Genomic DNA, 23,724 nt, shown 5'->3' with positions numbered 1-23,724 from the left:
CAGTACACCGCTGAATTGAAGAGGCTGGCCTGCTCTGTGCACCATGGTGCTCTGTGCTTCCCAGCCAGCGCATAGATGTCCCGCGGTTCGCCCAAATAATGGCAGACGGTATCCCTGATCCATTCCACATTTTTGAACGTTCATTGAACCCTGAGTGACACCCGCCCGTTGCTGCTTGCATATGCTGTCGTACAACGGATCCAACCAGCAACATCGATCATGACGACACTTGACGAGCTTCGAGACCACGGCGTCGCGTCCTTTGCGACTCACGAGGACCGGCAATTTGGGGAACCTTTGTCGCCGGGCACTATGTTCGGGGGTGACACCTCGTTCAACTCTGACCTCGCCATGTCGATGAATGGCGACGACGCGTCACCTATGGAGAGTGAACGCGACGAACGAGACTTCGGCGATGAATTGCTGCAGCCATACCAGAGCTCATACACATCACGCAAAGGGCATTCACGGCGTCAGTCTGCTACGACAAATTACAGCTTCGTATCTGCTATGCCATCCGAGGCTGGCTCCATGTCCTCCAAACCCGTTGCCGCCGGCAACCTGCCCATTGACACACGATACGCCCCACGAGCGGAGCGACCGCGATTCCGAAATCCCGAATCAGTACGCGCGATGCAGATGTCGTCGCCTGCGCCAATGTCGCCCTACGAGAGTAACCGAGAGAGGATGAAGAACACATACGGCCTCGCCACACCAGGCAGGACTGGGCGGTGTGAGACACCTGTGTCGAGACACTCTGGCTCTCGCAGGGGAAGCATCAGGAGTCATCACAGCCCTAAGCCTCAACCAGCACCGCAACAAGCGCCTCTTGTGCTGCTCCACGTCACAATACTGCCCATGCAGCTACCATTCTCCCACGACCACATGGCACGGCTTATGCCCCAGTGGCTCGCGGAGAACTTCAGGCTGCTTGAGGAGAAGCTTCAGGACATCATTCTTATGCGAAGAGGTCTCCTCATCCCGCATCCCAGAGATGAGTATGAGCTGCTTGAGGAGCGCATTCTGGAGAGCCTGGAGCTCAAGACACCGCGCCTTCTCAAGTGTGGACACTTTGTGTCACCAGATGAAGACACAGAGGACGGCGATTCCGCAATTGGTGCTGACGACGCTGCCAACCGCATGAGTGGAGCCACTGGGTCTAATGATCACGAGGGCATACATTCAAGGCGAGACTCTGCCATGTGCTTCGACTGCCATCGCGAGCTCAAGAAGCCAGGTCAGGGTGTGGGTGCCGGTACACGACGCTTCGACATCAGAATCTACGCCGCCAATGGCCTCATGCGCTCTGAAGCCTGGACAGCAGCTTGGACCGAGATGGAGCGTTGCGATGTTGAAATCACACCCTGGATTCCCGAAGAGGTTCGCAAAACTCTTGAGAAGAGGGTTCTTGAGGAGCAGGAGGCGGACAAGCGCAAGGCAGCATACAACGCTGAGCTCCAGCGCAAGATCCAGGAGGATGCTGTTCGGCAACAGAAGCTGGCTGCTGAGGCCATCGCAAAGAAGAGGCAAGACGAAGAGGAGCTTCAGAGGAGCTTCGAGGCTGCCACTGCCGCTCTGCAAAGGAGTATTGAGGAGAGTGCAGCGGACAAGGTCAGCTTTGAGGAGACTCTGGAGCAGAAACTTGAGGAAGCCAAGGAGGCAATCCGCTTCGAGGTTGAATCACAAGCCATGATGGAGTCAAACTCTGTCGCTGAACGTTTTCGTGCGATGGAGGAGTCCCTGAGACAATACCAATACCTGTCTTGTCCCCAGTCTCCGCTACCACCATCACAAGCATCCTCGCGCTCTCGAGCGTCGACTTACGACATCGACCTGCGCAGCGTGTCTCGCGGCCGCCGCGGGTACACCTCTACCCGACCGCACGCGGCCCAAATCCCACTCAGCACCCTGCTGAAGAACTACGTCTTGGTCCAGCTGGCCGACCCCAAGAACTGGGCCATCGTACTGTTGACTGTCGCCGTGGGTCTGATGTCGATGAACATGGGCAGCCAACAGCCCACCACGCCGCTGATCAGCGACGTGCTCTCGGTCGACATGTACTCCGCGTCCGCCGTAACAGCAACAACCACCGCGTTCTCCACCCTCACCGTCACCGAGATCCAGATGGCGAGCAGCATCTACCCAACACCCTCCTACTACTCGTCTTCGTACGCCACACCCTCTTCCTCCGTGGCCCCATCCGCCCTCCCCACCATCATCGCCCCCTCCACCGACATCATCGCGGACCCGCACGAAGCCCCCGTCTTCGAATCCTCCTCGACCGTCGACGACGAGCCCCTGCGCCGCGACTCGGAGACCTCGGAAGCGGACCCGGAGGAAACCGTCGTCGCCGAGGACCCCGTCGTCGAGGACCTGACCGAGCCCGCCAACATGGACGCCAACCTGTTCCAGCACACGTCGGAGCTGCTGGGCGCCGTGCACGAGGACGACATCGTCATGGAAGACCCCGTCACCCCGCAGGCCGAGGACTCGGCGTCCGAGACAGAGAGCATTGCGGATTCGGAGTCCGGCAGCGTCGCGATCGAGTCCGATGACGAGATGGAGGTTTGTCCGATTGAGTACGTGCTCGACTCGGACTCGGACACGTGCAGTTTGGACGGGAGGTAGAGTGGCTTCTGCCTGCTGGGAGAGGAGAGCAGAGCGCCGGCCTGAGAGCGGGCCTGGTTTTTTTTTACATTTTCTTCTTCTCTCAAAAAACGAATTCTGACGATCTTTATGACTGCCGTTATGGCGTATTGGGCGCTGCATTGCTGCGTTTGAGCGAGCATTTTGAGCGCGAGGAGTTCTATGGGGTTTTATCTTCCACTGCTGTTTGTGGAGTGTTTAGCATTAGCATGTCGATGGTGCAATGTCGTCTATAGTTTACTTACCATTGCATATATTGCCGCTCGTTACGATGCGTTTGTTCAATGATCACAAATCTCGCTCGCTCTTCAACTCGGACGCTTATCTTCGATGTGTTCAGCGACAAATCTGCTAAGCAAAGTCGATGCAGTAATTTCGCGATCTGCCGAGTCTTTCTCTCGTGACAAACTTCCCGCTGCGTTTGGTCACAATGCTTGAGGACCCCTAAGTGTGAACTCGTGTACAGATGGGATGATTTGACTGCATATCTACATTGTTGTACATATTCTACACACCTAACCAATCACCACTACGCCGTCCTATCACTATGCACCTCGACCTCCTCCTCCTTCTTCGCCGTCTCATACCGCTTTCCACGGAACGCGTACACGCCCCAGTTACTGCACGTCACATCATGCGGATCCAGGTCATTCAGATCCCACCTCAGACTCCTGAACAGGTTCTCGCCTGGGGTCAACAGCATATCCATTTCATTCCCGTACCGCGTCGTCAGGTGGTCGACGTCCTGCTGCACATCCCACGGCGAGTAGCCGGTAGCGATAATGGGGACCTTGGTCTCGAGCAGTAGCGGGATGGTCTCCTCCCACTCGTGCATGGACGCGGCGTTGCCGAAGCCCGGGTGGAAGACGACGAAGCAGTCGAAGTAGGGATCGTAGGGGTAGAAGTAGCCGGTCTTGTGGATGTTTTCGTAGCTCTCGACGAACGTGCTGATTTTCATGGCGTTGGAGATGCGGTCTTCGATGACGGCGCCGAAGGGGTTGAGGGGCGTGCGCTCGGGCAAGGGCAGCTCTTTTTCGCGGTTCGCCATGGCTTCGGGGCCGATGAAGTGCAGCGAGAATTGCACGCGGTGGAAGAGGTAGGCTAGCTGCATCCAGGTCTCGCGTGGCAGCGAGGATTCGGCACGGGCGCCGAGGATGAAGAGACGGACTGAGGGAGGCGCGATACGGGCGTTTTTCCACGAGTCGCCGCCACCGGTTCGCGGGGGGTGCAGAGTGTGTCGCAGAGCTTTGAAACCGTCAGTACGCCAAAACTAGCTAAGTGTTCATTCCGACTTACCGCTGAAGCTCTTGAGTCCCTCCGGGGTCATTCTCCCACCCTTGCGGATGTTGTAAGGACTCAATTCATTGATGACACTGGCAATAGTCATGGGATAGGTGAGAAGCTTCGTAGCTTGTCGCATCTCTCGGTCCTTGTTAAGCGCATCGAAGTCTCGCGTGTACAGATAGGTATCCCAGCTCGTCATGTTCACAAGGATCTCCTCCATCTGGGGCTCAGCGAACTGAAACTCCTTGAAGAACCTACCACTGCGCAGATCGTGGTCGTCCTCGTTTGACTGGCGCAACACATCACAGACCTCCAAGTGTGCCTCGTAGTCATCCGCCCAATGTTCCTCGCAACAGTAAACCGGTACTCCGCAGTCCGGGCATTCGAAGTCGACGTGAGCTGGTGGGGCACCTGTTTCCGAGGACTTGCGAGCCTCGAGGTCCATAGAGTTCTTTGCAGCGCGAGTCGGCTTGTGATCTGGATGCGGGCAGTACGCATGCTGACGCATAAAAGCCGCTCTCTTGCGGATTTGCGGGATGGGCGAGTTCGTAAATGAGTTGAAGAGGTTGTCCTCAGTCAACACCAGCGTCCGTTTGATACCCTCGGGGTCGATGTACTCGTACGGCTCGAACGGCTTTTCGAAGCTGCGGTGGGGTGTGGTCGAGAGCGCTCTTCGAGGAGTCGCCAGCTTCGACTGTGCTGGACTTTTGGTGGAGTGTTTTCGCTGCGATGTGACATTCTGGGCAAAGGGCCGGAACGCTTGGGCAGGTCGCAGCTGGGTGCGCGAGCTCTTGACAGCAGACAAGCACCGCGTGCAGGTATATGAGGGCCTCATCTTGATCAATTGGCCTCTGACCGTGGAGCAGTGGCAGCTACAGCGCGACACATAGCATGATGATCCGTCGCTGAAAGCTACTAGCGTCGGTACCTCGAGTCACCGACAATGTCACGTGTATCGGTCATCTTTCGTGGTCTGTCGACTTTACGATATCTACAGTAACCAAATCGTGTATGTAAGAGCCACATCATCAATTGAATCAGGTGTGCAATTGATGATCTGGCCGAGGTTGCATGTGTTGTTCTTGATCGGTCAGTTCGATAGAGACTCCATGTATATTATGATCCTCCTATACATCTAAAGATTCTAAACCATGTCCTGCCGGATACCGGGACTTCGTGATCTTCCAGAGCCTCCGGAAGGCCGGAAATTTTCAAAGCATCTTATCGTTTGGTGCGCACTGCAACGAACTTCCGAACGAAGAAAGAGTGACAGGGGGGGCCTGCACGTCAGCTGCATGAAGCGAACGGCGCTAAGAATAGCAACGAACACAGCCGGGACGGTTCGATGCACAGCTGCAGGAATGCGGCCCTGAGTTAGGTGGATTGGCCCGAGGAATTCTCAGCCTCACCGATTAGGTCTGCTCTACAAACATGCAGTAGTGGATATGGCAATGAAGGCTGCGGGCAAGTCTAATTGACTGATGGACGGTGTTCGAGTGACACCATCTCACAAGGCTGGAGCTGTACACTAAGGATCAGCGACGGCGGTACCTGGTACCCGCAATGCGTAGTAGTCTTGCCCCAACCCAGAGATGGACCAAGAGGTTCGTGTCTGCAGCCAACTCTGGCGGGTGTCTGTCTCTGCTGCAGTCGCTGCTAGACTGGGCCAAGGATAAGCTGAAGAAGTGGCATCAGTGTAGGTCGAGGCGTGGTCGAGCAATATAACTCGTGCATGATCCTTTGCGTCTAGCTGGTGTCCGTCAGGCACTGCCACCGCCGCGCACTGTCAGCAGTGCACCGGTGTCTAGCGGGGGTCTCTAGCCCGCGTTCACAGCGTGTGACGGGCTGGTCTGCTCGATTCGCTGGCTGCTCTGCAGGTGCGGCTGCCGGCTGAGAAGCTTGACTCTTGCTTGAGCAGCGCGCGCGTCCACATCACAACAATGTCTCACGAGTCCGGATAGAAGCGTCTTGCATTGGAGCCTGCTGCATCGGTGTCCGCTGATCGCCTGTTATTCTTAGCGGAGGCCATTGCCGTGCCTCGCCCCGCATCCCCATCGTGCAGCTTCGCGGCATAGCTCCAAGCTGCCACCCGCGCGACCACGATGCCCAAACCTTGGTTCAAGTCGAACAAGTCGCACACGTCTGTCGACAATTCGTCTGGGCAACCGTCTCCGGTGCCTTCTGGTAAGTGCGCGGTTGGAGATCCAATAGTCTTGGGAGCTCGTGCGGCTGACAGCACGCGCTGGCACAGTGAACAACGAGTTCCAGAGTGTCAACGGGCAGCCGGCCCAGCTTGGACAGCAACCCCCGCAGCAGCCGCCTCTCGGTATCGCCCAGCAGCAGCAGCAGTACAGAACGTCGCAACCGCAGTCGTACCCCCAGCGCACCACCAGCACGAGCCACAGCCACCGCCTGAGCGCGCACGACCAGCTGCAAGGCTACCAGCAGCCCGCCGGCCCTCCCGACCCCTCGCCCGCCTTCGATCCAGCTCGCCCGAGCGCGCAGCAGCTGCCCGCCCCCGTGTACGCGCAGGAGCCGCCCAAGAAGTCGCGCCTCAGCCGCATCGCCGCTGGACTGACTGGCCACAAGGACGACGACCCCGCGAAGCAGGCGAGCAAGAGCTCGGTGGGCCGCCGCCAGTCGACGAGAGGCAGAGAGAGCCGCCCGCCCGAGTACCACCCGCAGGACGCGCCGCGCCTGGACACGCCGTCGCAGCAATACCACCAGCGCCACGGCTCCCAGCAGCAGCTGCCCACCTCGGTCGAGCAAGACGAAGGCAGCCCGGGCCTCGACCCCTTCCTCCAGCAGAACCCGAGCACGCCGGAGGTCCCCCCGAAAGACATCCAGTACCAGCAGCATCCGCCGCAGTTTGCGCCAAACTCGCACCAGCCTCAGTACAGTCGGCCGCAGCTCGACAGGGTAAGCACCGAAGGTAGCTACCAGAAGCAGAGCGGGGTAGAGCACTACAGCCCCAACCAACACCAAGGCCCGCAGCAACCACAACCGCAGCAGAACCAGCAATACCAGGACTACCAGCCGCCTGCGCAGCAGTCTCAGAATCCAGACACATACCAGTCCTTTGCCCCGCCTGCCGCACCAAGCCCGCGACTCGGCAACGTCCAGCTGCACGGTCAAGACATCGCACAGCAGCAGCGCAATTACTATCAATACCAGCAACCGCAAGCCCCTCAGCAAGCACCTCAGCAAGCTGCCCAGCAGGCTCCCCAGCAAGCTCAGTCGCAGTCACCGCAGGACGGCCACACCCAGGGCAACCAGTATCAGCAACAGTTTGCGCCCCGACCCCAATCTCAGCCACAGCAAGCCCAAGAGTATCGTCAGCAGCAGGGTCACCCTACTGGGACCGTATCACTGCACCAGCCCGAGCTGCAGCATCCTCAAGCGACTCGTGGTGTGCCGCAGATAGCTCAGCAGGGCCAGCCGGTCGACTCGCAGCACCTGCAACAATTGCGTCCACCGTCTTCTCAACAGCAGCCAGCCCCACCATCACCGCTGCAGCATCAGTACCAACCATACGACCAACAGCAGAGCCAGCAGTCACAGGGTTCGGATTCGCCAAGCTCGAAAATCTCGGCCCTGAATCAAAGCCAAGACAACATGGCACCTAGCAGCCAAAGCAATGGCAGAGTACGCAAGGTGGCTGATGGAGGCCAACAGCAGTCCACAACTTCATCGAGAGAGTCGTCGCTTCTACAACAACCTACACCACAAGGTCAGCCACAAGGACAGACACCTGTGTCGCCAGGCGTCGCGACATTTGGAGCTAATGTTGTACCTACAGCTTCGCAAGGTCAGCCCTACCGAGGCGACAAACAGGGTGGGGAGACAGGCCGTGCGACACCTCCAACACGATTGGCCCTCGCCGACATGACTGAAGAAGACTATGAGAGGATAACAAAAGAGCACGATGTTCTACGTAGGTCTGCGTGTGCGAGTAAGATAGAATTTTGGCTGACTCAAACAAGGCGAGAAATACCAGAAAGTGAAAAGGTACTTCTTCGAGCAGCAGAGTCAGGTACATCAACTGCAGAACACTCTGGCAAACCAACGTCTTTCCTTGTCACGCACATCGTGGGACGACAGCGAGTACTCAACCCGCTTCAACAGACTTGATGGACTAATAGCACAGCTTTCCTTCTCGATTCGAAAGGACTGGAAGTCAATTCCGCCATGGCTGCACCCGGTAGTCAACAAGAATGCAGTAGAGATAGGCAAGCAGGAAATGACTGCCGTTGGCCGTGCCTTCATGTCACATTGGCTAGTGGAGAATATTTTTGAGAAATACTTTCATCCAGACCTAGAACCTGGCTTCTCAACCCAGCTCCGGATGATCCAACTCAATATCCGCAAGTTCGCGCCCTCGTGTCATTCTTCAGAGGACGAGGATTCGCTAGCTGCTAAGATGATCAACTGGCGGCTAGCGACGCTTGAGGGCCTGGCAGACCTGCTCAGAGCACCCCAGGCGGAAACAAACCGCCAGAAACTTACGGAAACACTCAACGAAAAGCTTATCGCATCGCTACAGATGTTTTTGAACGATCCCGCCCCGCCCGATCTTGCTGGTGGCGTACCGATGATCGTCGAGCTGGCTGTCAGCATCGCTCAACATCTACCCCTAGAAAGTCGAGAAGTCCATATCGAGTATTTCCCGCCAGGCCATGGTATTGTGTCTGAACACATGAAGATGGAGTCCGGCATTCCACCCTTGACAAGCCCAATTGCCGAGCTAGAAGACGATCGGGTTTCATTGAAGAGCGTGGCTTCTAGGTTGGACGACAACGCCTCCGTTGGTGATCAAGACCTGCAGTTTCAACAAGCTTCTCAGAACGTGAAGGAAGATAAAAAGCGTGGCTTCTTTGGTGGACTGAAGAAACCGACGACTGCACCGGCAGTGCTTGGTAAACGCGAGTCATCATTAGGTCAAGGTGGCAGCCAGCAGAGTCTCACAGGACCGCCTGGAAACTCTATCGGACCAAAAGATGAGCCCCCTCCACCCCGCGTTCGCTTGGCTGTGGGTGTAGCTGTGCAGATCAGAGGCAAGAGCGTCTTGATCAAGGCACCTGTTTACAGCACTTGAACGAGCTACTACGTTGGATATAAGCACTATTTGGAGTCGATTTTCTTGGTTCTTCTCCGTCGACAGGGTGTGTAGAGGATGGAATCCTGGGAAGGCATCATAGCTATATTTGAAGCGTCCAAGCCTGGAAGGCATCGTTGTATTTAGCGAGCGTTGGATTTGATGATGGACTGCAACACCGATACCCTCGCTGCTTCTACGGTTGAGCAAAGCATAGCAATAATGATGGTATTTCCCTGTCCACTAGTGCGAATCCGGGTGCATTGAGCTGTCTTTCTTAGTGAACGTCTTTCGGACCGCCTGACGCTCTGATTGGTCAGATTCTAGCCCGCCCGTTGTTTACGTCTGTCAACACCATGTTCTGGCACTGAAACACACAGCCTTGCTAAATCACAAACATGGAAGACCTGGAAATCTCATCGCTGTATAAAGGTACAGCGTTGAGTTGAAATGTGCTTGAGAATTGCGCTGACACGCTCCAGCGACATCTGTATCCGTACCCTCGCCGAGCGCAACACACGCCGCATGCCTTTCGAACGGCCGCCTACAAATACGCTGCCTCGTCACATTTGAAATACAAAGAAGTATCGGCCTCCCGGCCTCCTTCGACACCAAGACCGCGCGCCTCGCGTGGTCGCCAGCTACTACTCCCCACACCGCCTACTCTGCGTCGTCGTCGTCGCGGCGCCCACCCCGCTCGGCCTCAAACCGCGTCCTCATATACGACGACACCACAACGCGCGTATACGACTTGCGCGACGATAGGTGGAATGCTGTCGTCAATAATGGCTCCGGCGGCATGGGCAGAAATGTGCACGTCGAGTTCGGCGCAAACGAGGAGGAGATCGTTGCGTGGAGCGACTTCGGTGCGTGTGCCAAAGTGTGGTGTTTGAGGTCCGGACGAGCTATTGAGATTAGGGATCCAAAGTTCCCTGGGAAAGAGGGCAAGGGGTGGGGATACCGCGTTGTCAGTCGCGATAATGGAAGAGGAGGGGTTATGGCCATGTTGTGTCGCTCGTCGGGCATGGATGTGCTCATGCTGCTTGCGCCGCGCACGTATGCGCTCATCAGCCGTGTCGAGCTGCCGACGATTGATGCGGCTGGGCTGAAGTGGAGTCGCGATGGTCGCTGGATCGCGGTCTGGGATGCGACGTCGACGGGGTACAACCTGTACATCTTCACCGCGGACGGGCATCTATACCGCACGATTACACGAGAACCTTCGACTGATGCTAGGGAGTGGACTGTAGAAGGATTGGGTATTAAGAGCGTGGAGTGGGTGCCTGGCACAGAATGGCTGGCAGTCGGCGGCTGGGATCGGAGGGTGCGCATTCTGTCGACACGGACGTTTGCTCCTGTTGTGTTTCTGGACCACACTGCCAGCATAGACGTGCCTGGTGCTCCAGTTTACTCTGAGAAAGTCGACGGACAAGGGCACAGGACGTATACGATCACACCACAGCCCGTTACGCCGCCGAAAGCTCCGCTGGAAAAGAACGAGACGACCCTGATGAAACAGGGCATCAGTCTGCTTGCATTCAACAGCGATGGCACATTATGCGCCACAAGAGACGATTCAACACCAAGCACAGTATGGATATGGGATCTTCGGAGTCTGCAACCTCGAATGATCCTGATTCAGTACGCGCCGGTCAAGTCATTACACTGGCACCACGACAATCCTGGACTCCTACTCATCCAGACGACTCACGATTCGCCTACATTATACCTGTATCAAGCTTCCAACCTTTCCGCTTCAACATCTGCTTCTACGTCTGCATCAGCGCCACCTCCCGCCATCCTCGACCTTTCTTCCCATATCAACAAGCCAGCGAGCACTCTACCAGCAAGATGGACAACATCCTGGCTCTCCACACCGACTGACAAGAAACCTGCCCTCACACTCGCACACCAAGCAGGCTACGTTTTCAGCTGGCCTTTTGGCAAAGACGTCATCTTGCGTTTCAGCACCCCGGACGGTAGCGAGGCCAGCGATGACAGTCTGTACGACATACTGACCGGCCGTACACCGGTGCCAAGGCTTCCAGACAGCGATGAACCAGACATGGACGACAGCATGCTGGCGGAACAGCAGCTCGTCGCCGAGGACTCAGAGTACATGATGAGCTTTGACGACACATTCCGGGGCAAGTCGGTGGAGCATGAGGCTCGCAGTCAGCGAGGCAGAAGCGTGTTGGACGACGATAGTGGCCTGGACGAGATATTTTGAAACAACAATATTTCACAACACCCGTACAATTTTAATATACCACCGCACATCTCGTCGGCTTACACAGACCCTCATCCCTCCAATCACCTCCTCTCCCAATCCCGCCCCCAATATCCCAAACCCCCCTTCACCGACTCATCACCCTCCGGCCACCTGAGCCCGCACGACTCAGCCTCGCCACCCCCCGACTACCCAACACAGCAACTCGCCCAAAAACCATCGAAAACCCCTTGGAAAAGGGCCGCAAACTCACCCTCCCAACTTGCCCCAACGGGCAAACTGCACTTCCCGCGTCGAACACGGGTGGCGTAAGAAGGCCCGTCTTGCAGCGCAGCAGCGCACTCCCTCCAGCGAAAAGGCGAGCGCCGCGCCGAACTCGACCGCACCCGCCGCGGCCTGCAAACCTGCCCGAAGCAGCAGTTCGCGCTGCCGTCGATCGCGGCGCGCTAGCGCTTCACGCAATGCCGCGTAGCCGGTTTTGCTGCCGCGGCGCGGTGTGGGGCGGGGGGTTGCTAGCGCCGACGGTGTTGCGCGCAGCGCTACGTCATGGGCCGTCGTGTAACGGCGAGGAAACAGGAAACTGGCTATGCGGGGACGCAGCTGTGACAGACATATAGCGGGCGGGAGCTAGTGGTGTTCAGCTCATACATATTCGCGACTCGTTGGATCTGCTACTGTATTCATTGTTGGAGCCTGAATCGCTGAGCTGCGCTTATACACACTCCCACCTGTACGCAAACCGATACCGATACCGATACGCACCAACACCAGCCCGCAATGGCCGACGCGCAGGAAAAGCCCCAGGAGCAGCCCAAGGGCGGCGACCACATCCCCTCCACCACGCAGGAAGAGGAGGTCGACGAGCAGCCCAAGGGCCTGCTGAGCAAAGTCGGCGACCCCCTCGGTACGTCTAATCACCACTCGCATTCCGCATCGACACACACACACACGCTAACGCCTCCGCAGGAAACGTCCTAGGCACTGTTCTGCGCCCCATCGGCGCGCCCCTCGAGAAGGGCCTCACCGGGCCCCTGGGCAACGCCGTCGGTGGCGCCACACGGCCGGCGCTTGGCCCGTTGATGGGCGAGAAGCACGAGCGCAGCGAGCTGCTGGGCGGCGAGAACAAGGACAGCTATGAGAGCAAGCCGGAGAGTATTGCAGGCAAGGAGCAGACGGGGCAGAACCCGCTGGGCCTGGACCAGACAGGGCGGTGGGGGTTCGCGGATGACGACAAATAGATGCTGAGACGGGAGAACGAGAGCATGATATTACGATTGAATGTAACGCAATGAATTATCAAACGAGAGGCTATCATTGATCACCCCATCATCGGCTGTGACGTCTCGCATCAGCCTTGCGCACCTACTCAGCGCCTCGTAGGACCGTCGTGAGTACGTCAGAGCTAGCCAAAGAAAGTCGCAAAAGAACCGAAAACTGAAACAAACTTTTCACGAAGAGGCATGCCTCGAAACCACCAGCTGCAGCGTAGAGCCTCCATCGATGTCAGGTGTAAGTAGCTTGACGTTCAGACAACCTGTGAGCGTAAGTGATAAATTTCAAACCGGGGCTTGGAAGTCATACCAAAGGGCTGCATGCTACATTTCGGACTCCAGCACGGGGATGCTCTTGGGGTCGATTACCTCCGACGTATGGGCCTGGAACACAACCTTGTCGATTACCTTGCCAAACTTGTGTCCGATCAGAGTGAAGTGACCGGCCTTCTTGAACCCGTATTCGCCCAGATAGCCTGTCGCCCATTCAATATCTTCGTTGCCTCGCTCATAATAACGGAGGTCCATAAGAATGGTCTTGACAAGCCGAGTCTTTCCGCTCCTGAGATACTGGAAGTTGTTGACGTATTCGTAACCGCCTTTCTTGTTGTATCCAGGGTGGCTGATATGCATCAGCTGGTCGAGCAGACACTGACCGACACCTTGTCTAACATATCCAGGATGGATGTAGAGGGCTAGCTCGAAGGTAAATCGATACAAACTGGAACGGCCAGCGTGTTCTTCGAGATGAGTGAAGCCGACGATGGTCTCCTCCACAAAGCCTTTCTGTTGGTTACGCTGGTAACGTTGGCTGCGTTTAGCTACTGCAACAAGGCAAGGCAGACCCTCTTGCACAATTTCGTCAATCCAGGTGCTAATCTGTGACTTGGTTCGTTCCTCGAGTTCGGGTGCGTGTATTGTGTTCTTCACGTAATAGTTGTAGATAGTCTACATTTCGATTAGCCAGAGCTCTGTCGAAGAACGTGTTGTCCGAGGACTTACCATGATGCCGCCCACGTCAGCAGGCTGAACAGGGCGAATATACATATTGGCTTTTGGCTTCAAACGCATGTCCGGTACTTGAGGTGCTTCATACACGGGCGCAGCCACTGGCCGGTTTCGCCTTTCTTCCTGGCGGCGTTTTGCGATCTTCTTCTGCTCATCCAGCCTTGCTAGACGGTCTTCCGTGGACATCATAGCGAAAGGATGGTGCAGTTCGTTTTCGGCGTTATCTAGATCAATGAATGCATCTGGATTCGCCAAAGCAGTCATGAAACAGTGGCCAGGATGTTTATCTTCCCATCGGTCCCAGTATGGTGGATCTATCGTGATGTCGATATTACTCAAAGGAGCAGGCGCGCGCTGGGGAAACTCATGCCAAAACTTGCGTAGAGCGGTGTCGTCAACGGAATCATGAAGCCAGTAACGCGGCACTAGGTCTTTGTTCAGGCACTTACCGTCGGCTTGTTTTATGCCCGCAAATTCTGGCGTGTTGATGCTCATGACGTTGGTGCAATTCCGGCTAATACCATCCGCCCACTTCTCGATGACATCCTCGAAGTGGCGAGCGGTGTAGCCTTTGCGAGCGGCCCATTCTTCTGGTGGTGGGAGCCAGGTTCCGTTCCAGGCCATCAACTTCTTTACATCGTAAGTGGGATCACCATCGCTATCAGACCTGCAAGGCGCTCCGCCGTCACTGTCGCTGCTGTGGGTTGACAATCTCTTTGGAATATCACGCGACTTGAGCCAGACATGTTTCCCTCTTGGTGGTGCTGACCAACGTTGATTATCCCACTGTGGGCTTGACCAAGTTGGGTCAGGCTTTCCCCAGCCTTTGATCGACTCAGGCTTTCCCCGGCCCTTGCGCGACCCAGACTTTCCTCGGCCTTTGAATGGCTTTGACGATCCTGAGAGCTTTTCGGCTGTCCTTGCCGGTGTGGGTGGGGCACCACCTTCGGCGACAACCTTATCGCTACTTTGTGTAAGAAAGACAACAGGACTAGTAGAGAGCAGAGAGTGGCTTACGAATGAGTTGAAGACTGAACAGGCTGAGCAGCCCGAGACTCGGTCGACGTTGGCGGAGTTTGCTGCACACTAGGTGTCGGTGGTGTGGTGCCTTTGCGCAGGTGTGGTGGAATCGACGGAATCGAAGGCTGTGCAGTCGTGAGAAGATGCGGTGGAATTGATGGAGCTGGATGCTGTGCAGCCACGCGAAGATGTGGTGGAACTGACGGAGTCGTATGCTGTGCCGCCACGCGAAGGTGCGGTGGAATCGACGGACCTGCAGTCATCGTTGAGCCTGAAGCCTGTGCAGTCATCGCTGCTGGCTCGCGTTCGCCGCGAATTTTCTTCTTCTTCTTGTTCGCACGAGGCTTCTTGGTGTTGTGGTCGTGGGGTTGTGGTGCAGAAGTAGGGCTGGCAGCCTGTGTGTGGTGGTGAGGTGATCCTCGGCCACGTGCCTTGTATTTGCGTCCACGTCGCTTCGCCAGCTATTGTGAGTCAGTGCATGTGATGAAGAAACGACAAGGATGGGTGATCAAGAGAAAGAAACAGGAACTTTCTAACTACAACCAAGGAAGCGGTGTGGGGCCGGGCAAACAGGCAACGAGGCGCTGGACCTCACTTTCACCTACTTTTCCGCTGCTAAAATCTTCCTGCTGTTGCCAAGTCAATGGGTCGTTGACCTCAGCATACTTTGGGGGAGAACCCATGGCTGTGTCGAGTGTTGTTGAGTTAGCCGGAGGCATATCGACAGGAGCGCAGGTTGTCAAGTGAGCCATGACGGGCAGGTACGAACGTCGTCACCCGAACGAGGGTCTCGGGACAAGAGAAGGAGACAACCGTAGAGATATAATCATGCAGAGTATGCGGTTTAAGAGAGATTAAAGGTCGAACGAGGAAGTTCAACAGTGACTGAGTGAGTGCGTTTGAGCCCAGCTCGCAGTAAGAGAAACTCGGCGCAGCCTTACGCAATATCATGTGCCCTGCAGTGAGACCCTAGATTTTTACTTGGGACAAAAGACTGAGTAAGATGCCAGGCTGTGAAAACCGATGTCAAGAGACTCATGTTTGCCAAAAGTACTGGCCATCTAGGAGGGACATTTGTTTGACGACCACTGACTTTCCTGCGCTCTACACAGACATCCTAATATCCCTACAGCAGTAAACCTTGGAAAATCTGACTCGGAAGCCTCATGGTTGGAACTCAGACTCGATTAAGATTGGTAGTATCCGTCAGTGTCCAATGGGGAGCCACGAAAACATGTATTTTTCGACGACCAGGACCCGTATATTGAGGGACTGTATTTCGGCTCCAAATCTGAGAGTCATTCGGCAGAAATGGAAAATAATATGCTAGACAGCATAATGCCCCGAACTATGCCTCGAGGCTGTCAAGGCAACATTTGCCGAGGGGCAGCTCCACCCGACCCTCACAGTTTGGTGCTGCGTGCCTTGAAGGCAACAAACGAAGACATCGAAACAAACAGAGCAAGATGTTGTCAATTTTGCGAAAAGCGCGACTGAAGGACAAGGAGATGCGAATTTTGATGCTGTAGGTACTGAATAGTAATGATCGTGCTTCTTGGGACTGACCGCATGAGGGGTCTGGATAACGCAGGCAAGACGACGATTGTAAAGAAGATTATGAACGAAGATGTCAACAGCGTCAGCCCTACCTTAGGCTTCATAATTAAGACGATTGAATATGAAGGGTACGTCAGCGCACTCACAATCGAAGATTGCAATGCTGACAACGAAGATACAAACTAAACATATGTATCGCACCTGCATGATCCTGGCTGAGCATCGACTGACTTCTCAGGGGATGTCGGCGGCCAGAAGACGCTACGCACGTACTGGAAGAACTATTTTGAGAAGACAGACACGCTCATTTGGGTAGTCGATGCCACGGACCGTGAGCGAGTAGGCGATTGTCGGCATGAGCTGGCAGGGCTGTTGCTCGAGGAGGTGCGTAAGCAAGGCGTGTCGATCCAAACAAACTAACAGCAGCAGCGACTATCTGGCGCGAGCCTGCTAGTGTTCAAGAACAAGAGCGACGTTCCCGGCGCCATGAGCGAGGACGAGGTGCGCGAGGTGGGTGACGTTGGCTTGGGACGGGTTGCTAGGCCAATGACACTGACGGTACGCAGGGACTCGGGCTCGACGCCATCAGAACACACAAGTGGACTATCATGAGCTGCAGCGCCATGACAGGGCAGAACCTGCAGGAGGGGCTTCAGTGGGTGGTACAGGATGCGAAATCTCGACTTTTTCTTTTTTAGGAGGCGGTGTTTGTCTTCTTTGATCTTGACCAGCGACGGCATCAGAATGGCATTGTCAGGTGGGATCTTGTTCTCGGCCGTCTCACGGTAGTACGGTACAGTAGCCTACCAAAAAGCAGCAGCAAAAAGACAAAGTAGTACACGTAGCAAGATCCTCTACTGTGCTTGGATTGGACGTACCGCATGGGTGCAAGGGGCGCTGGTAGTCGCGAGCTGAATGCGGGTACCGTAGGACATAGGCAGCGCGCCCAACAGCTTCGAGTGTGGAGAACGGCTTGGTGGTGCAAGTGTAAACAAACATCGGCTGGTGTCCATATCAATATCAACCACCTACCTGCGTGTCCTTGTGCGCTCCCTTGCCCCGCAGCCGACTCGAGCAGATCCGTGTTTCAGCGCCGTCGAAACATCTGGGGAGAGACTGACAGGGCGCTCAGGCCAAGACCAAGCATGCACCGAGCCCTCGAAGCAATTTACCGACTGTCTAGCTTCGCTCCCGTCCTAGACCGCCTGACTGCTGAGCAGCTTCATTCTTGACGTGTTGCTGTCTTGCAATTGCAAGACGTGTTTTACGTGTGTTTGTTTATTTAGGGGTTGTCGACCGTCGAGCGGCCGTCCACCAGCATGTCCGAGGAAATCGATCCGCAGGAGTTTCAGCAACGCATCCGGCAGCTGGGCGAGCAGCGTGACCAGCAGGATGCAGCGAGAGCCAAGAAGCTGGAGGACGATTTAATGGCAAGCCGCAGCGAGCGGTTAGCGCGTCGAGCTGGTGGGTGCAGTTCCTTTCCGCCCAGAACTCCACTGATGTCTTAAAACAGACCGCGCGCGATCCATCTCGCCCGACAAGCCCCAGTCGCTGTACCGCTCTTCCGTGCACACGCCGCAGCAGGTGCAGGAGCAAGCCGCCAGCACCCCTACGCCCGCCATGAGCCCGCCGCAGCACGACGACGCGTCTGCGCGCGAGGAGTCGCTGCAGCAATTGACCAGCGCCCCGGCGCCCGACGACGGCGATCCGCAGAAGCCGACGAGTGCAGCAGCATTGGGCCGCTCGGGCACGCTCTCGTGGAAGCAGCGCCCGCAGTCTGGCAGCACCCGCAGGCCCCTGTCCGTCGCCAGGCCGAGCTCGCGGGACGCCTCTGCCCCGGCCTCGCCCGAACGCCCGCTGTCGAGGACCCAGATTGCAGCATCGCTGGGTGCGAAAGACCCGACCTACTTTCGCCAGACGGCAGACCGCGGCGTGGGCTCGGCGGCATACAGGAAGAACGAGGACGACAATGCTTCCGATGCCGGCTCCATAAGCAAGAGACAGCTGCCGGGCATGTCTCGTGACTCGACCATCTCGAGAGAGTCGACGGCATCCCTGAAGGCGCCCGAGTTGGCCAGCCCGCCAAGCGAGAGCACGCCCTCGAGCCGGCCTACGTCGAGGGGCGGCTCTACGCGAGGCAGCACCGCAATGAGCAACCGCTTTTCTACGGCCACATCCACAAAAGAGCCCGAGCTGGCGAGCCTGCCGACCGAAAGCACGCCCTCGAGCCGGCCTACGTCGAGGGGCGGCTCCACACGAGGCAGCATTGCCATGAGCAACCGCTTCTCCGCTGCGACGTCCATGTCAGGAGGCGAGCTGGACACAGCATCGATACGGTCGCCCCTTCCAACACTCGAGTCGCAGAAGTTTGCCCCGCCTTCAGAACAAGGGGCTACAGGAGAAAGTGGGGACAGTGCAGGGGCAGCACGCGAACCTTTCATGTCACCGACGCAAGGGAGGATATCGCCAGAGCGTGAGCGGTCTACGTCTCCAACAAAGGGCATGGGCAGTTTCGTGTTGAGCGCAAGCATGAAGCGCGGCGACAGCGTCAGCAAGAGATGGAGCACTCAGACGCCTCCAACACCGAGCAGGCAGGGCTCAAGCTTGAGCAACCGAAGTAGTGCCATGTCTGGGTTTGGCACCTTGTCCAAGCTTGAACGGCCGACAAGTCTGAGCAGAGAGCAGTCTGCTGACGACCCTCCCTCTCGCCCACAGTCGAGCTCCAGTAACACCACTATGAGAGGCCTTGGTATCGACGTTGCACCCAAAGACGAGTTTGTGAGGCCTGCAATACCGAATCGTCACAGCCGCAGCAAGTCGGTGCATTCCACGTTCAGCAACAGGGATAGTGGCGAGGACGGAGATCGTCCCTCCACTCCGTCCAAGCGCTGGAGTCCAAGCAAGTCAAGCTGGCTTGAGAATGCCTTGAACAAGCCAGAATCGCCGAAACTGATGGCTCCAGCGTCCCCCTCACAACCAGCGTGGATGGCTGAGCTCAGTCGTGCAAAGCAACAGCGTGGAAGCGTCGACCTTGGTAAAGGCAGTCCGATAATGACCCCCTTTGGTGAAAAGTTGGAATCGCGGCCAGCATCACCGCTCAAAGAGGTTCACCTCAGACCAGTGGGACTTCGTAAGACACTTGATTCGCCCAAGCTAGATTCTCCTAAACTGGACTCACCACCTAAACTGGACTCCCTCAAAAAGGAGCCTGCTAAATTGGAGTCTACGAAAAAGATGTCTGCCAAACTCCATTCTCCTGAACTGGAGCCCACTAAGCTTCAGTCTCCTAAACTGGAATCCCCTAATCTGGAGTCTCCTACATTGGATGCTCTCAAACTGGACCATTCGAAATTTGACCCGTTCGGAAAGGAGGAGCCCAAGCTATCGCAGATATCGCCGTTACAAGCGCCAGTCGCTGAACCAAGACCCTCATCACCCCTGAAAGAAGAGATCAAGCCATCAGACAAGACGGGGGACGTCGAAGAGCCCGAACACATCGAAAAGGCTGCACCTGTCGAGGTTGAATCTACACAGCCCGAAGCCAAAAAGGCCGAGCCAGAAACTCCAATGACACCAGTGGACGCTCCTGAAAAAGACAAAGAGGTAGCGGCATCACCAGCTCCAACGAAGTCAGTTTTGTCGCGCTTCCCGCCCGCTGTCAACGCGAAGCCGAATACGCCGCCTAAGAAGGATTTTCGTGCGGGTCTGAAGTCGCGGCAAGCGGCTCAAGCGGAGAGCCCGAAGTCTCAGAGTGCAGCGCAGTCAGAACTTCAGAACGTGTTTGGCAAGTTGAGAAAGGCAGAGACGAAGAACTTCGTCGCACCCGATGTCTTTAAAGCCAATATCGTGGGTGGTAAGAACGCTTTGAACATCACAGGTGGTCCCAAGCCTACTGTGCGTCGCGACGAGTTCCGAGAGAGCCTGAAAGAGAAGAGATCGTCCATGCTAGACAAAGCTCAGGAGGAAGGTTCGACGCTCAAACGATCAGAGAGCATATCGAAGCCTGCTGAGATACCAGAGGCCATTGCGATACGAGGAAGACTTGATCGATCAAAGAGCATATCAAAGTTCCCCATCGCACCCAAAGAAGAAGAGAAGAAGCCTGTCCCAGAAGCGCTAGCAAGGAAGAAGAGTTTGCGAGGAATCGAGCGACCTAACCTTGACATGAAGGATGACAAGCCCGCGTCGCCAGCTCCACTCTTTGCACAGAAGTTTCCCCCTAAGGAAGAGGAGAAGAAGCCTGTCCCAGAAGCGCTAGCCAGGAGGAAGAGTTTGCGTGGAATCGAGCGACCTAAACTTGACACCAAGGACGATAAGCCCGCGTCGCCAGCTCCGCTTTTTGCGCAAAAGGACAACAGCAAACCCAACAAATTAGCAGGTCGGTTCAACCCTGCGTTAGCTGGGATGTTAGCTCGAGGTCCTCCCATGGCAACAGAGAAGTCAACTTCAAGTGTTGGTGGATCATCGCCCTCAAGGCCTGCTCAGGACGAACCATCAGGGCCCGCTCCTGAGTTGACGCACATGACCAAAGGGCGCGCGCGTGGACCAAAGAGGAGAAACCAGGGAGCTAAGAAGTCGACCCCGGAACCAGAGAAGGCCCCCGAGAAGGTGAATGCCACCATCGCTGCTGCCCCCTTGATCAAGCCCCGCCAAGTCCTTCCCAGCTCTGAACCACCCAAGGCTAACGGAACGGCAGAGGAGCTCTCTGCCAGAGAGCCCATAGTCGAGACACCCGTAAAATCAGTCGAGCCACGCAAGCCCTTTGCAAGGTTCGACAAGGCACCGACCCCCATAGTAGCTAAGAAGCCGTCGTCGATTGAACTGAATAGGAGAGTCTCCGGAACGCCAAACACCCCAAAGCAGTCACCCAGACCAGATTCTATTGGGGAATTCAGAGCCGAGAGCCCTGTAATCCCGGTCGAGCCACGCAAGGTTTCGGCGAAGTCTGACAAGGCGCCAACCCCGGTAGTAGCTAAGAAGCCGTCGTCGATCGAGCTGAATAGGAGAGTCTCTGGCACGCCAATCACTTCACAGCAGTCACCTAGGCCAGATTCCATTGGGACGCCAAAGACGGCATCACCAGCTGTGCCGAAGAAGTCTGAGAGGATATCGTCTGGGTCTTACAGCATTGCATCGCAGTCACCTAGACCAGAGTCTATTGAGACACCAAAGACAGCATCGCCGGTCGTGCCGAAGAAATCCGAGAGGATATCGTCTGGATCTTACAGCGTTGCACAACAGTCACCCAAGCCGGAGTCGATAACATCACCTTCCGTTTCATCGCTGAAATCGTCAAAGGCCGAGTCAAAGCCCGCGTCACCATCGCCACCCACTTCGTTCTCATCCTCGAGGTTCTCGAGGCCGTTACCTACACCTCCTCCTAAAGAGTCACTAAAGCCTGCTGCGCTGAGGGAGACTCCTACTCCCAATGCTGAGGTATCTCCAGTCAAGAATGATGATCACTCACCGCAGAAGTCAGGCTTTTCCTCTGTCAGGGCCGCAACGGCTTTGTGGGGTCAACAATCGGCGCCTTCGTCACCGGCAGTACCCAGGACAAAGTCCCCAATCAAGCTTCCCACTCAGGCAGACGAGAAAGCTGCGATGAAGGTTGCTGGTCTTGTTCGATCTCCCGAATCAGAGACTGCCCCTAAGCCTGAGGCCCTGGCCCGCCCTGAATCCCTTGGCTCGAAACCTCTTCCACCCGCGCCTCTGCAGCCGAAGTCTAAACCAGCAGGCCTCGGCTTCAAGCTAAGCGGATTTGGCAGTTTTGGAAGCAGTGCAGCATCTCGCTCACGAGACCCGAGCCCACGATTCTCCAAAGACCTCCCAATGTCACCGCCCAGGAGCGCGGATAAGCCACAGCCGGACACTCCCAAGTCAGCCCGTGCACCAGTTGCACCCAAGCATGACGGGATGTTTTCCGAATTCTTTGATGAGGCTCCTATGACTGAGGGACAGCTGCCTGAAACTATCGACGCAGTGCAAGTGCTTCACTCGCCACCGTTCGATCTCGGGCCAGCCGGGAAAATACGAACTCAGAAGCAAGAGATTCATGAAATCACAGGAGATGGCAAGATGCTTTCGATTGCATCGCACGAACAGCACATACTCTTCCAAGACTCTATGTACATCTGTACACATGTGTACATCAACTCAAAGGGCGTTAAGAGCACCGATGTCTACTTGTGGGCAGGAAATGGAGTAGCAGAATCGAATATCGAGGATGCGCAACTGTTTGCACGAAACCATGCAAGGCAAAACCAGGCGAAGCTACTTACTCTTCGTCAAGGCAACGAGCCACCTAATTTCTTCGATGCTCTTGGAGGCATTGTCGTCACCAGGCGCGGGTCCAACCCGGCGTCGAAACAGTTTATGCTTTGCGGCCGTCGTCACCTTGGACACCTTGCCTTCGACGAAGTTGACTTCTCATTGAACAGCTTCTGCTCCGCTTTTGTCTACCTCATTTCTACCGAAGCTGGCAAGGTATACCTTTGGAAGGGTCGTGGTTGCTCCGCCGAGGAGCTGTCTGGCGCAAGACTCATGGGTATGGATCTCGCACCTACAGGGGACTTCCAGGAAATCGATGAAGGCTCTGAGCCACAACACCTCATCAACATCTTCCCCCCGCCGACGCACAAAGGACCCGCTATCCCCCGCTCGGCTGACCACTGGCGTTACAAGGCAACATCGGACCGCTACCGCGCACGGCTGTACAAGATAGACCAGCAACAAGAGGTCTCAGGAGGATGGGGACAAAGCCTGCAGGTGGGTTCCTTCTTCGCGAACCTGCGCCGCGGCTCGTTTGCGCAGACGCTTTCTCCCACTTCCACTGGCGCACACGCTGAACACGGCCCACAGACGCCCATCACCCCTAAGAGCCCACTGCCGCCGGGAATCACGACAAAGGTTGTGGAGATTATGCCCTTCTGCCAGCGCGATCTGGAGCCTGAGTACATCTACGTCCTTGATGCGTTCTTCGAGATGTACATGTAAGTACAACCGCTCTTCAAATGCTGCAATAGATCCTAACATCTCTCTAGTATCGTCGGCGCTCTAGCACGCAGTCAGGCTCCTGCGTTCTCTACAGCCTTGATGCTCGCGCAGGAGTACGGCATCCTGGCCGTCTCAGAAGAAGACCGCCCTTTCATGCCTGTCACCACAATTGTTCTCGAAGGCGTGCCACGCGATATGAAGGCAGTCTTCAGACACTGGAACGACGCAGTCATTCCCACTGGCGAGCTCATGAGCGGCAGCTTCAAGCGCCGCAAGAGCTTGAGGATCGTTGGCCTCGAGAAGGCCATCCAGGGGACAAGGGGGTAGACGAGCTAGGAACGTAGTGCGTTGTGTGATATTGAACGGCAGTGTCTCTTCCTGTGTATATATACCTTAAGCTTTAGTGTCCTTGACGGACAAGCCTGTTGGCAGTCCGATCCGGTGCATTTCAAGCTCCCATGGAGCGCACCAAATCTCGAAAGCAATTTAATGCAAATCCAACATTCCATTCCACCATCCAAATTCGCCATCCGAATTAACACGAGCACACACACATACACAACATAAGCCTCAACCTCTGTAATGAAGTGAACAAGATGGTATTCGCAAACACAAAGCCT

At 56.0% G+C, this 23,724-nt stretch overlaps 8 protein-coding genes across 8 annotated transcripts; 6 read left to right on the top strand and 2 right to left on the bottom strand.

Moving 5' to 3' along the window:
* Positions 1-72: 72 nt before the first annotated feature.
* Positions 73-2,987, top strand: C7974DRAFT_384130 (uncharacterized protein). The gene has a single exon (XM_046140819.1). The coding sequence runs from the start codon at positions 220-222 to the stop codon at positions 2,626-2,628; it is 2,409 nt and encodes an 802-aa protein (XP_046003455.1). The 5' UTR covers positions 73-219; the 3' UTR covers positions 2,629-2,987.
* A 113-nt stretch (positions 2,988-3,100) lies between these two features.
* C7974DRAFT_460158 (zinc-finger of mitochondrial splicing suppressor 51-domain-containing protein) lies at positions 3,101-5,079 on the bottom strand. The gene is made up of 2 exons (XM_046146132.1): positions 3,943-5,079; positions 3,101-3,891 (listed from the first exon to the last, which is right to left on the bottom strand). The coding sequence occupies exons 1-2, from the start codon at positions 4,763-4,765 to the stop codon at positions 3,176-3,178; spliced, it is 1,539 nt and encodes a 512-aa protein (XP_046003454.1). The 5' UTR covers positions 4,766-5,079; the 3' UTR covers positions 3,101-3,175.
* Positions 5,080-5,717: 638 nt separating this feature from the next.
* C7974DRAFT_326402 (uncharacterized protein) lies at positions 5,718-9,268 on the top strand. Its single transcript, XM_046138987.1, has 3 exons — positions 5,718-6,114; positions 6,182-7,864; positions 7,914-9,268. Exons 1-3 carry the CDS (start codon positions 6,033-6,035, stop codon positions 9,023-9,025), a joined length of 2,877 nt encoding a protein of 958 aa, XP_046003453.1. The 5' UTR covers positions 5,718-6,032; the 3' UTR covers positions 9,026-9,268.
* Positions 9,269-9,392: 124 nt separating this feature from the next.
* On the top strand, positions 9,393-11,645 carry C7974DRAFT_384123 (uncharacterized protein). The gene is made up of 2 exons (XM_046140818.1): positions 9,393-9,457; positions 9,508-11,645. The coding sequence occupies exons 1-2, from the start codon at positions 9,424-9,426 to the stop codon at positions 11,253-11,255; spliced, it is 1,782 nt and encodes a 593-aa protein (XP_046003452.1). The 5' UTR covers positions 9,393-9,423; the 3' UTR covers positions 11,256-11,645.
* A 101-nt stretch (positions 11,646-11,746) lies between these two features.
* C7974DRAFT_384121 (uncharacterized protein) lies at positions 11,747-12,578 on the top strand. Its single transcript, XM_046140817.1, has 2 exons — positions 11,747-12,159; positions 12,222-12,578. The coding sequence occupies exons 1-2, from the start codon at positions 12,033-12,035 to the stop codon at positions 12,491-12,493; spliced, it is 399 nt and encodes a 132-aa protein (XP_046003451.1). The 5' UTR covers positions 11,747-12,032; the 3' UTR covers positions 12,494-12,578.
* Positions 12,579-12,850: 272 nt separating this feature from the next.
* On the bottom strand, positions 12,851-15,306 carry C7974DRAFT_408362 (uncharacterized protein; the record flags this gene model as incomplete). The annotated part of the gene is made up of 5 exons (XM_046143327.1): positions 12,851-13,474; positions 13,529-14,498; positions 14,552-14,753; positions 14,808-15,015; positions 15,160-15,306. The coding sequence occupies 5 exons, from the start codon at positions 15,304-15,306 to the stop codon at positions 12,851-12,853; spliced, it is 2,151 nt and encodes a 716-aa protein (XP_046003450.1).
* A 664-nt stretch (positions 15,307-15,970) lies between these two features.
* C7974DRAFT_26370 (ADP-ribosylation factor) lies at positions 15,971-16,850 on the top strand. Its single transcript, XM_046137519.1, has 6 exons — positions 15,971-16,079; positions 16,129-16,239; positions 16,287-16,303; positions 16,350-16,495; positions 16,541-16,621; positions 16,678-16,850. Exons 1-6 carry the CDS (start codon positions 16,021-16,023, stop codon positions 16,807-16,809), a joined length of 546 nt encoding a protein of 181 aa, XP_046003449.1. The 5' UTR covers positions 15,971-16,020; the 3' UTR covers positions 16,810-16,850.
* A 580-nt stretch (positions 16,851-17,430) lies between these two features.
* C7974DRAFT_430409 (uncharacterized protein) lies at positions 17,431-23,431 on the top strand (the record flags this gene model as incomplete). The annotated part of the gene is made up of 6 exons (XM_046144698.1): positions 17,431-17,575; positions 17,625-19,216; positions 19,388-20,880; positions 21,115-21,222; positions 21,259-23,100; positions 23,152-23,431. The coding sequence occupies 6 exons, from the start codon at positions 17,431-17,433 to the stop codon at positions 23,429-23,431; spliced, it is 5,460 nt and encodes a 1,819-aa protein (XP_046003448.1).
* Positions 23,432-23,724: the final 293 nt, after the last annotated feature.

Source organism: Boeremia exigua (assembly GCF_020726555.1).
Source record: "Boeremia exigua strain MPI-SDFR-AT-0100 chromosome Unknown C7974scaffold_1, whole genome shotgun sequence".
Taxonomy (NCBI): Eukaryota; Fungi; Ascomycota; class Dothideomycetes; order Pleosporales; family Didymellaceae; genus Boeremia; species Boeremia exigua.
The sequence above is the reverse complement of the archived record's forward strand: the minus strand, read 5'-3'. Positions and strand labels throughout refer to the sequence as shown.

Bases quoted from the DNA above. Each gene is read 5' to 3' on its own strand.
- C7974DRAFT_460158 (XM_046146132.1), bottom strand. From the start codon at position 4,765: ATGAGGCCCTCATATACCTGCACGCGGTGCTTGTCTGCTGTCAAGAGC. The intron at 3,892-3,942 runs GTAAGTCGGAAT...ACGGTTTCAAAG, and splicing joins GGGACTCAAGAGCTTCAGCG to CTCTGCGACACACTCTGCAC.
- C7974DRAFT_26370 (XM_046137519.1), top strand. From the start codon at position 16,021: ATGTTGTCAATTTTGCGAAAAGCGCGACTGAAGGACAAGGAGATGCGA. The intron at 16,080-16,128 runs GTAGGTACTGAA...TGACCGCATGAG, and splicing joins GAGATGCGAATTTTGATGCT to GGGTCTGGATAACGCAGGCA. The intron at 16,496-16,540 runs GTGCGTAAGCAA...TAACAGCAGCAG, and splicing joins CAGGGCTGTTGCTCGAGGAG to CGACTATCTGGCGCGAGCCT.
- C7974DRAFT_384123 (XM_046140818.1), top strand. From the start codon at position 9,424: ATGGAAGACCTGGAAATCTCATCGCTGTATAAAG. The intron at 9,458-9,507 runs GTACAGCGTTGA...GACACGCTCCAG, and splicing joins AATCTCATCGCTGTATAAAG to CGACATCTGTATCCGTACCC.
- C7974DRAFT_326402 (XM_046138987.1), top strand. From the start codon at position 6,033: ATGCCCAAACCTTGGTTCAAGTCGAACAAGTCGCACACGTCTGTCGAC. The intron at 6,115-6,181 runs GTAAGTGCGCGG...GCGCTGGCACAG, and splicing joins ACCGTCTCCGGTGCCTTCTG to TGAACAACGAGTTCCAGAGT. The intron at 7,865-7,913 runs GTAGGTCTGCGT...GACTCAAACAAG, and splicing joins AAAAGAGCACGATGTTCTAC to GCGAGAAATACCAGAAAGTG.
- C7974DRAFT_384130 (XM_046140819.1), top strand. From the start codon at position 220: ATGACGACACTTGACGAGCTTCGAGACCACGGCGTCGCGTCCTTTGCG.
- C7974DRAFT_384121 (XM_046140817.1), top strand. From the start codon at position 12,033: ATGGCCGACGCGCAGGAAAAGCCCCAGGAGCAGCCCAAGGGCGGCGAC. The intron at 12,160-12,221 runs GTACGTCTAATC...ACGCCTCCGCAG, and splicing joins CAAAGTCGGCGACCCCCTCG to GAAACGTCCTAGGCACTGTT.